This window comes from Berghia stephanieae, chromosome 8, assembly GCF_034508935.2.
Source record: "Berghia stephanieae isolate SIO BIC M18660-M18661 chromosome 8, UCSD_Bste_1.3, whole genome shotgun sequence".
In the NCBI taxonomy this organism is placed as follows: domain Eukaryota; kingdom Metazoa; phylum Mollusca; class Gastropoda; order Nudibranchia; family Aeolidiidae; genus Berghia; species Berghia stephanieae.
Window position 1 is genome coordinate 55,086,364 of NC_088367.1, and position 12,500 is coordinate 55,098,863.

General features: G+C 38.0%; 1 protein-coding gene across 1 annotated transcript in view; it reads right to left on the reverse strand.

The window, feature by feature from the left end:
* Window positions 1-7,439: 7,439 nt before the first annotated feature.
* The window catches only part of LOC144978896 (uncharacterized), a gene marked incomplete at its 5' end in the record, with an annotated part of 7,367 nt that continues 2,306 nt past the window's right edge, over window positions 7,440-12,500 (reverse strand). Inside the window, 1 exon segment of the mRNA XM_078925490.1 lies at window positions 7,440-11,711. Coding sequence (XP_078781616.1) covers window positions 11,464-11,711 — 248 coding nt within the window.

The window sequence follows — 12,500 nt, forward strand, 5'->3', positions numbered from 1 at the left end:
TTGTTCCGTAGAAACGGGTCGACTCACAAAGGTAAACAAACTTATGCAACGACTCATTCGGCTCTAATCAGGTAGAAAATTGGCTCCGCCGTTTACACGAGCTCCAGATCCATAACTAGTCTTGTATCTTGGGACTACCGCAGAAGTAGTTCCGCATGTTCTGTGCATGCGTCTGGGAGTTCTACCTGCCCCTATGACATCATAGCTATGGGGTATACAAGGGAAGTAACTACGGTATATTATCAGAGCAAGGAGATTTGAGACCCCGTCCCGAGGTTGTATAGATTTCACACGCTAATTAACCCAAAGACCAACGGGGGCTGGCTGTTCTTTCCAATACTCCTTATTCCGCTTCGATGAAAGTGTTATCTTATCTTTCTTTCTCTCATTTTTTTTCTTTCTTTTCCTGTCTTTTCCCTCCTCCTACCTCATCCTCCAATCTACCTTCAATCCCATCTGAATTTCTTTTTAAAACGTGTCCCACCATCCTCTATATGGTCATATTTTGGGATGGAACATTGACCGATATGTCATTCTGTGCTTGTGTCCGGATGAGACTTATAGGTGCTCTTGGATTCTACAGCTGATCTCTATTTGTTCCTAGTTACCATTTTGTCTTACTTTTTCTTGGGTGCTTTAATTATAATTCCAGAACTTTTTACTATCCCATTTTCTTCCTTTTTACTGGCGCTGATATAACCTAAATGTGTTGCAAGCGCCGTTAAACCCTTAAAAAAAAAAAAAAAGAAGTTAAAATGAGCAGGTATTTGTATCAACAATGATGAGAAATGTAGAAGAATGGAGAAGTGTCAAATGAAAACAGATAATAAGAATATAGCGGTGTGATAGACAAACTTTGTGTTCCAGCTGATACACGGCACCTTCCTCCTGGCAGGGAGAGAGAGAGAGAGAGAGAGAGAGAGAGAGAGAGAGTGAGAGAGAGTGAGTGAGAGAGAGTGAGAGAGAGAGTGAGAGAGAGTGAGTGAGAGAGAGTGAGATAGAGAGAGGGGAGAGAGAGACAGAGAGAGATAGAGAGAGAGAGAGTGAGATAGAGAGAGAGAGAGAGAGAGAAGCGAGCAGTCCCGATCACAGACTACATGGTCCCGATAGCTCAGTTGATAGAGCACGTGTTTCACACGCAAAGGGACCAAGATCGATCCCGGATGAAATCCGCAATTTTTTTCCCAGACCGACCCTCTGTCCATCCAGCAGTATTGGGTAGCCAGGTCCATTATAGCTGGCGAAAAGTACTTTACGATAGAATAGCGTTCTACCCAAAGGTTAGCAAGCAATTGCTATTGTACGTTTCACGCGATAGAAACTGGGATAAACTCCGGCTCGATGGGCCTAATGGCTCTGAAGGACTAGTTGAAATACAACTTGTATTGACTTCAACTTTCGATACCCAATAATTATAGAGATCAAATTACCGACCAGAGATGCTGTGGTCTGACAAAACACATCGAATTTTGTACTTTTTACCAATCTTTTTTTTTTACTCCTAAATTGCGATTATTTATGATTCTTTTCCAGGCAAAATAAAAAAAAAAAACAACAAACAAACCAAAAAAAAAATAAACCCCAAAAAACCAAAACACCCCCCCCCCCCCATCCGGAAAAAAACAAAGAAAAAAAAACAAAACAAAAAACAAAACCAAGCTAAAACCATTTTTAAAGACTGACTTTAAACTGAACATTCATGTACTACAAATATGACTATAACAGCAGAAGTAATGACCGGACTGTTAAATACGGAACGTCTCGGGATCAAAACCTCAACCATAACAAAAAACAGACAAAACGTCAAGACATTACTTTTGATCCATGTAGTCGGTAGTAAGACATTCGAGTGTCTGTCTCAATTTAACGCGATCTTTTAACTTTTCAGTACTGTTTGTCATCGGCCGAAGAAGGATTTTGGGCCCGAAACGTTCAGTGTTTAGTATTTTGTTCTTATTTTTATTTAAGCTGTTTAGGTCCCAGGTTTGAGAGATTTTACCAAGGTGAGGGTCGTTTAAATCGATCGATATTTGAAGGACGAGTTTTTTTCCGGCCAATTTTTAAATACGTGTTTTTCCAGAGTACGGCGGTTAACTTGTAAATAATAATGTGAAATTGAATGTAAGTTTCAATTTAATTACAAAAACAGATCAAATGAACGTTTCGGGTTTACCCTTTATCAACAAAACAGGATGAATGAAACACCACAGATGAATGAGATTATGTGGTAGTGGCAGTTAACTTGTAAAATCATCTCAACAGATTACCGTTATGATCGGTGTGTCACAACAAACCATTTCAGACCAAAATGAATATAAGATGTGTTGTCAAATTAGAGCACACAGGATTTCCCTATCGATTTAATCGTTATTCAAGGTGGTTTTAAATTCCTTCATTCACCCCGGCTTTGATTTGAATAGGACTAAACGTTTTATGGTCTTCTATGTAAAGCAATAGACAAAGCAGACTCTCCCTCTCACTGTGTGTCTTCTGTTTAGCGTTCAATCAATGCAATGAGATTCAATGGGGATTTTATGTTTGTTTGTCTGTGTGTCTTTGCCAAAGGCATTGAGTCGACAAATGATTCTATTCATTGGCAAAGTCTAGTGAATAGCTTGTTTGTATTTCAATCAACTTGTCTAGCTGTCTGTCTTTCTTCGATCTCTCTCTCTCTCTCTCTCTCTCTCTCTCTCTCTCTCTCTCTCTCCGTCCCTCTCTTTCTCTCTCTCTCTCTCTCGCTCTATCTCCGTCCCTCTCTTTCTCTCTCTCTCTCTCCGTCCCTCTCTTTCTCTCTCTCTCTCTCTCTCTCTCTCTCTCTCCGTCCCTCTCTCTCTCTCTCTCTCTCTCTCTCTCTCTCTCTCTCTTCTTTTAATCTATAAACGTTCCATGTTACACACAGTTTTGTGTTTTGGTACGCTATATCCGGCTGGTGGATGTTGTGAGTATAATATACCTAAACGCATAACACCTATTACAGGAACGAAGTTGACGTCACTCAGCTCTTTGTTATTGTTTTTAGCCTGCAATGTTTATGAGTATTTCTCACTAAATTCTCTACATCAAACCAGAAACATTCACGGTTACATTCAGTTTTGTGAGCTTGTACGTTATATTCGACTGTTGAATGTTGTGAGCTTTTTAGATAAGCGCATAGCATAAATATGCTTGATTGAGATGTCCTTCCAAAATGTCACCCACGTTCTGAAACAATTCGTCATTGTCATTTTGTGTTCGATTGCCATTAATTAACCGGTAGATAACCACGCCTCTCGGACAATCGTCATAATGTAAACAATGGCAGTGATTGGTAGACACAGCAAACTATACATGTTTTACTATAGATGGTATGTGTTAAGTAAAATACTCACTGTTCTTTCTGTTGATCAGTATAGATTGTATGCAGATGACGCCACTCAGGCTTTTGTTATTGTTTTTGCCATCCGCGTTTGTGAGTTGTTCTCACTAAACTGTATTAACCAGACTATAAAAGTTCATGGTTACACAGAGTTTGTGTGTTGGTCCGTTATACTTCCGGATGGCAATGTTGTGAACTCCTTGGCCAAGCGCATTCTATCTATAATCAACACAGAAAACTATATGTAAACTTAAACGTTGGTAATATGATCGAGAAAATCGTGTGATAACTAGTCACCCATTTTTCAATATAAAAACAATAACAACGATCAGATGGAGGTCAAATTAGTTCACGTTATTGTTTATAAACAACCAACTATGTTTGTCCGAGCACGTGTGAAGGTGTGTCACAAATTCCATGTTTTGATTGGTCAAAAATCTACTGGTTAATTGGAATCATCTGGTCCAAATCCTGTTATATGTTGGACTATAGATAATTCGAAGATGACGCCATCCGCGTTTGTGAGTTGTTCTCACTAAACTGTATTAACCAGACTATAAAAGTTCATGGATACACATAGTTTGTGTGTTGGTCCGTTGTACTTCCGGATGGCAATGTTGTGAACTCCTTGGCCAAGCGCATTCTATCTATATTAAGATAGACAATGAGTTTCAACATCCGGGCGAAATAAATAAAAAAAAAATAGAAATAAATTCCCTTTATTCATCCCTAAGGGGAAATTTGTCTTTAGAGTCTATTCCAAGGGAAGACTGGAATAACCCAGGCGTCAGCCGCAGTGCAGCGCCGCAAAGTGAGTTAAGGCTAGGTGACTTGCTCAAGGCCACACAACGCGGCGGGTAGTCGAACTCGGTACCTTTCGGGTACGAAGCAAAGACCATACCGCTGAGCCACGCTGTCCCAATGTTGATTGTTGACAATACCCTTCAACAGCTTCCCTCCTAATGACGCATGGCAACTTAGTAACTGGCTCTAAACAATCGGAACAATGGCGGACACCCTTATGAAATATTTTTCTGACGAGCATAAAAGCGTATCCAGAGGTAAAAAAAAAAAAATATATATATATCAATCTGATCATGTTTTGACTTTTACACATTCTGATCACATGACAGTGAAAATATCTAGCCAGCATGAAGAATAAAAAGTACCGATTATCTTTATTTAGATCCAGGATGGCCGCTGTTGCTGGACGACGTGACATCAGACTATTGAATCCAATTGATTTACAAAGATCCGAGGTGGTGTGTGTAGGGGCTCTTTGTTCTATTTTTGAATCTACTGTGCGGATATGTTATCTAATGATATGACACTCGCTTTCGAATCGGAAAGTCGGATAAAGCTTTTAACTCACATTCTCTCATCGTACTCAGGTGTAAAATGAGTACATAGCCGTTAACAGCGTTGTCTCTGCCGGAAAATAAAAATTGTAATATCACCTAACAGGCGTCATGACTCGTTCAACATGTTACGTGTTGCTGTTGGTCAGGGACCCTTGTAAAGAGCTTTAAGCACGTCTAGTGGATATTGCGCTATTATATAAAAACTCAAGTTTTTGGGGGGTTTTCTTGTTTTTATAGGGATTCTTAGTTCTCTTTTCAAATCCTCTCATAGGGGTTCACATTTGGTTCACATCTGGTGAAATAGCTGGCTAAGGATCAATGAATGGGCTGTTTGGGCAGCGTGGCTCAGCGGTACGGTCTTCGCTTCGTACCGAAAGGTACCGAGTTCGATTTCCCGATGCGCTGTGTGGCCTTGAGCAAGTCACCTCGCCCTAGCTCAATTTGCGGCGCTTAACTGTGGCTGACGCCTGGGTTATCCCAGTCTTCCCTTGGAATAGACCCCAAAGACAAATTTCCCCTTGGGGATGAATAAAGGGAATTATATTTTTATTATTTATTTTTATTTATTCCATCACAGCGGATGAAACAACGCTGTATATATATATATATATGTGTGTGTGTGTGTGTGTGTTTTGCGTTTGTAAGTGTATGTGTGTTTTTATTCAAGTATTTTGAATGTGTAGAAGCCACTACAGAGGAAATAAAATGACAACAAAACATGCAAGAAACTCATTCGTGTGTGCTTTTTTATAATCTCCATTTCTTTATTTCTATTCATCACTCACCACCAACGTCAAAGGAACAATTCATACGATTTCATTTTATACACAGTAATGTCAATCATCAAAAAAAATCATAAGATTTGATTTTTAAGAAAACGTAATTATGTCAATCTTAAACAACTCATAACATTTCATTTTACAAACAATTATGTTAATCTTGAACAAACCATAATCATTGATTTTATACGCAATCACTTCAATTTTGAACAATTCATAATATTTGATTTTATAGGCAATCCTGTCCATTTTAAACAAACCATAAGATTTGCTTTTATACGTAAGCATGTAAATCTTGAACAATTCATAATATTTGATTTTATACACAACCATGTAAATCTTGAACAATTCATAATATTTGATTTTATACATTACCATGTAAATCTTGAACAATTCATACGATTTGATTTTATACATATTAAGTCAATCTTAGATAGAATATCTATATGAGAATTGGATTTTTACCCCCCAAAAAATGGGCTTGATTCTCGACTGATTGCCCCGAATTGAGACTGACTGATATCTAACGACCAAAACAACCAATACTGCTCATTTTACGATCCATATTCAGGATTTTGTCCAAGAGATTCATTGATCACGTGATAGATTCCAGTCCCGGTTATTTCTTAATAAATGTAAACATGAGGCTTTAATAAATTAAAGCTGTAAACAAACCCACAGGTTAGGCTGAACAAAAGTAATCTATGGTGACGTTGGTTAATTCTAAAACGGTGAGCAGTTTTTATTATCATTTAGGTCACTTTTGAGCACAGATTACATACAATGTGACCATTGACTCTAACCGACGTGCACTTAATTTTAGTTCTGATTACCCAATTCCTTACGGGCTCATTGTATGTAATGAAAATTTAGAAAAATGACGCAAAATATTGTTCATTACAACAAAGTTAAACTAGGCCCATATGTGGGATCGAATGTCAGACCTGTGTATATGTACACGTCGACTCGAACAGATAGAAAAATAATATAGATCGTCTCCATTGATAACATCTAAATTTTACCACAAATTTTTCAATACCACTTAAGATTGATGCACGATTGTTTTGAATGTTACCAGATGAATCTTTTGTCACTACCGCGAAAATAAATTTGGTTGTAAACCATTTTTTTAAATTCATAGGTTTGCTTTGTTTACAGCAACAATATTCCTTCTATAAATAACCGTTCACGTGATACTCACGTGATGAGCGATACTTGATACTCGTTACGTTGCGTGTAGCTAAAACTGCCTAATAAGGGACAATATGTTTTTGATAAAAAGTCATTTTTAAAAATGACTTTGAAATTATTATGAATATTATCAAGACAAATGAAATCATCATTAATGTCAATATTTGTTTAAAAATGAACAAACAATATTATCAAAATATACGCCAAAAGGACATTATGATGTGTTGTTATAAGACACGTGATGTAGTATGAAAAACGTGGTGTGTTATAGGACACATTACGGTGTGTTATGATATACATAGTGTGTATAAGTATATAAAACAATGTAATAACATAATATACCATCATACCTTTCAGTGAAATTATATTTATATACATATATATCAACATGTTATTTATGACAAAGATGTGAGCAACTGGGGTGGGGGTGGAAGTGGGGGAGGGGGGTGTATCCAATTCATTATCAATCAACTTCCGTTAACGCTTACTAGCTGAAATTGATGCAATGAGTTTAGCTAAAATAATCAATTGTTAACGTGCCAGCATTGCAACAAAATAAAAAACAAAACAAAACAAAACAAAAAACAAAAATATACAAATATGAGTAACATTAAACATTTGTAGCTTTAAAGAGGGGATTTAATGAGAACTAATCACCCAATTGTTGGTTTATATGTTGATAACAAAGAGCTTTGAATTTGAGACCACTTTAAATGAATACCAATAGATATGCATTATATATATATATATATATATATATATATATATATATATATATATATATATATATATATATATATATATATAACCGATATAGAGATTAAAAAGAGAAATAATTATTTAAAGAAAAAAATAAGTGCGTCAATCTGACAGTCTCCCTCTAGGTAAGAAAGACACATCGTAAGGCCTCTGGCAAAACCAATGCTAACCAGTTGACTGGAGTACTCTGGAGAAAAAACACATATCTAAAAATTTGGCCAGAAAACTCGTCCTTGAAATATCGATCGATTTAAACGACCCTCATCTTGACAAAAACTCTTAAACCTGGGATTTTGCAAAGTCCTAAGATCCTCCATCAAGTCCCAGGTTTGAGAATTTTTTTGTCAAGATGAGGGTCCTTTAAATCGATCAATATTTGAAGGACGAGTTTTCTGGCAAAATTTTATAAATACGAGTTTTTCAACACAGTGGCAGTTAATTGGTTAGATATAAAGAATAATTAATAGGGTTCAACAGTCGTGACATCACTTCCCTCGTAATGACGTATAGTAACCTAATAACAGGTTCTAAACTATAGGAATTAAGGCGGACGCCCTTATGAAATATTTCTCCGACGAGCATAAACGTGTACTAGAGGAGAAAAACATCATAAATCTGATCATGTTTTGACTTTTATACATTCTGATCACATGACATGTGGAAAAGCTCTATCCAGCATGAAGAATAAGAAATACGGATTTTCTTTGTTTAGAACCAAGCTGCTGGTTGCTGGGCGGACGTGACATCAGACTATTGAATCCTATTGACAAACAAACAAAAAAGTCAGTGTACACATCTGAATGTTTGGACGGTTTCGATATCATAAACTGAGTATCAAAACATCAACGGCAATGCTGAAGGCACGTAGGCAAATATGTTTGATCGTCTCAATACAATAATATCTTTTGTCGTTGTAAACACGATGGTAAAAAAGTGATGTAAATAATTTATTTAACTGACGTACCCTGGAATAACACGTATTAAAAACATTTGGCCAGAAAACTCATCCTTCAAATATTTATCGATTTAGATGAAACTCATCTTGACAAAAACTTTCAAACCTGGGACCACGGGGCCTTCATTAAAGTCCCGGTTTGAAAGTTTGTTTTTATTACAAGATGAGAATCATTTTAATCGGTCTATGTTTAAGGACGAGTTTTCTGGCAAAAAAATTAAATACGTGTTGTTGTTGTTGTTGTTGTTGTTGTTGTTGTTGTTGTTGTTGTTGTTGTTGTTGTTTTCCAGAGTGTAGAGTTCTAGAGCATACTTCAGGCACATGGGATGATGGAAGGACATTGAATGAAGGCACTGTGGAAGGTGGGACAGAGTCCTAGAGCATACTTCAGGGACATGGGATGATGGAAGGACATTGAATGAAGGCACTGTGGAGCTGGGACAGAGTCCTAGAGCATACTACAGGCACATGGGATGATGGAAGGACATTGAATGAAGGCACTGTGGAAGGTGGGACAGAGTCCTAGAGCATACTTCAGAGACATGGGATGATGGAAGGACATTGAATGAAGGCACTGTGGAGCTGGGACAGAGTCCTAGAGCATACTTCAGGGACATGGGATGATGGAAGGACATTGAATGAAGGCACTGTGGAGCTGGGACAGAGTTCTAGAGCAGACTTCAGGGACATGGGATGATGGAAGGACATTGAATGAAGGCACTGTGGAAGTGGGACAGAGTTCTAGAGCAGACTTCAGGGACATGGGAAGATGGAAGGACATTGAATGAAGGCACTGTGGAGCTGGGACAGTATTCTATCATGCTGTGACAAAATACTGGTTGCTGTTTAAAAAAAAAAAAATAATTTTGGCTATCAATATTTCGCATCCAATATCAATGGGAATGATCTATATTACATTTCCATGTGCTCGAGGTCATTGGTCACATTGGAATATGTGCTCAAAGTGACCCACATAGTCACAAGTGTTCACAGCTTTTCAAATATCTAACATCACGATTGGTCATTTTGTTAAGCTTGACACATGGGTATGTTTACAACTTTCATAAACAAAGCAGCGTGTTTACATTTCTGAAGAAATATCCAATCGTTGTCAGCAACAAATCATGTGATTGATGACTTGGTTGAACGAAAACATGAATAGAGATGGCTCCCATTGAATAAAAGTATCCAAAAATTAACAATTACGTCTCAAACGCGACGTTGGTTTAATTAATTCAGAAAAGTGAGTGGAGCAGGCACGTGTGTTGATGACAACAAGAAATGAAGTGAGTAGGAAAATGTCAGAAGACAACCGAGAATAGAAACTTCGCGGTGACGATGGGAGCTCGAACCTGCGACCTTACTGGTACGACAACTCTGCCTGGCCGGGAAGATGGTGGCTCTACCGTGTGAGCTATCCACGACCCCTGGTGGATGGTTCGTACGTAGAGTAGAGTCGCGATCTCCCCGGCCAGGCGGAGTTGTCCTTGTAATATTGTTGTTATGGGTAATGGAACGTGGAAGGCATTGGTTGTTGTTTGGTTGTTGTTTGGTTGTTGTTTGGTTGTTGTTTGGTTGTTGTTTGGTTGTTGTTTGGTTGTTGATGATGGTGGTGGTGGTGGTGGAGTAAAGGTGATCATGAGGATGATGATGATGACGATGATAATGGTGGTGGTGGTGATGATGATGATGATGATAATGATGATGATGATAATGAAGATGATAATGATGATGGTGACGATGATGATGATAATGGTGGCGGTGGTGGCGATGATGATGATGATGATGATGATGATGATGATGATGATGATGATGATGACGATCATGATCATGATGGGGTTGATGTTGATGATGATGATGGTGGTGGTGATAGTGATAGTGATGATGATTATGATGATGCCTTCCTTGTTTTTAATAGACAAACTTAAATATCCACATGTTTTCAATCAAATCAAACAAAAATCATATCATAATATACCACACAAGAATAACAACTGAAATATCAACAGAATACAACAATCAATCATTCATTGAGCTAAATGTGATCCAACGTCTCAATATTATATAATGGGGTATTGTGTCGGTGGCTGTGATCGTGGCCTTCGTCAAGTTATGGCCTGACACTGACCAAAAATGACTTCAAACTGCCAGTCTTTTGCCACAAAAGAAAACAAATTGTGAGTTGTATTTGAAACTTTGAAACTAATGAAATAACTTGTTTCCATGAGCTCTACTAACGACAACTCACTAGGCGGTGCAAAAACCAAAACATGACGTCAAACTGCCTGTCCTTTTGGATTTCAGTGTCAGACTATAACATAACGAGGGCTACGGTGTGATCCAGACATGGAAACGTGAACGTATATGCTGTGCGTTCGGTTAAGAAGCTCACTGCATTGCCATCCGGAAGTATAACGGACCAACACAGATATATGTGTAACCTTGAACGTTTATAGTCTGGTTTATACAGTTTAGTGAGAATTACTCATAAACGCGGATGGCAAAAAACAATAACCTGACATTAGAATAGAATCGGTATCCAAAGTTAGTTCACAGGTTTCCCTACCAGTTCAATAATTGTCAGTATCTCTGAATCACCACGTCATAATACAGATTGGAGGTGAAAGGTCATCAGTATAGAAAGAACTGAAATACTGTTTATTTAATGGATAGATACGGCATGTTGTAATGAAATTGTACAAAAAATGATGATCATGTGAAAAACTATAATATGTTAGCATTTTGGCAAATTGTACTTATTTACACATTTCTTTCTCATTCTCTCTCACTTTCTCTCTCTCTATCTATCTCTCTCTCTCTCTCTCTCTTCTCGCTCGCTCTCTCTTTCTTTCTGTCTTTCATTTTCTCGTTTGTCATTCCTTTCCATTATTTCCGTTGTAGACTAGAGAGTTTTAAAAAACAAAAAACGGAAGTAACACTTTTATGGGTTGACAAAATAAAATCAACTTCATTCGAACTACAGATTAGTGACGTATTAAAACAATTCATATTTCCAGTTCAACCATTCATAAACCCCAATGTCAAGGACGTTGCTGACGTCATTCATGGTACACCCGGCCCTGGGGCTGAGCATTGCTGGAAGTTGGGAGGTTGCGGGTACACGGGATTGAGGTCGGGTCTCTGGTGAGGTGGGGGAGGCACGCATGCGCCGTGGAGAGCTGCGGATTCCGGGCTCGTGTGTTGGTGCTGGGCGCCCGGTGGGTATAGGAGTCCTGTTGTTGAGTCGTTCCATGAAGGGTACATGGTGGGGACTGTTGGAGGCCACTTGGAACCCAGGGATTGGGCGGCATCTGGTGACGTAGAATAAAACGATGGATGGAGATGAAATGTGTGAGTGATCAGGATTTGTCCAGATGTGTGTGTTTGTGTGTGTGTGTGTGTGTGTTTATATGTGTGAAAGAATGTTTTTTTTATAGTTGTTTATGTCAAACCATGACACAGAAAGAAAAAAAAAACACACCCTCCCGCGCAACATCATTAGACGACAATCCTGAATGAATAAAGATGACCAATCAAAGAGAAAAAAAAAAACAAAAAACAAAAAACAAAAAAAAGAAAAGAAAAGAAACGAGAAAAAAAAAATACAAAAAACACCAAAAAAAAACAAAAAAAAAAACAAAAAAACAAGAAAAGAATAATTGAAAAACAAAGTCTGATGCCAGCAGGAATAACCCATGTTATCAATATTGAACAAATTGGGGGTTAATTATGAATACTAACACAGTTGAGATTATTATTTTTTTTTTTCAAATTCCACGAGGCATATTGACCGCTTGAGGCCAAAAATACTTCACTTGACAATAAATCATAGAGAGCCAATCTCCACATACCCTCGCTCGGCGCCTAGTTGAGTCCTTGGAAAAGGCTCTTTACTCACATTCTCTGACCGTACTCAGGTGTAAAATGAATACCTGGCCGTTGACGATGTTGTCTCTGTCCCAAATATCTGTAACATCGCCTGACAGGCGTCATGTCTCGTCCTACATGTTATGTGTTGCTGTTGGCTAGGGACCCCTTGTGAAGCGCTTTGAGCACGTTTAGTGGATATTGCGCTATATAAAAGCTCAATTTTTTTTTTA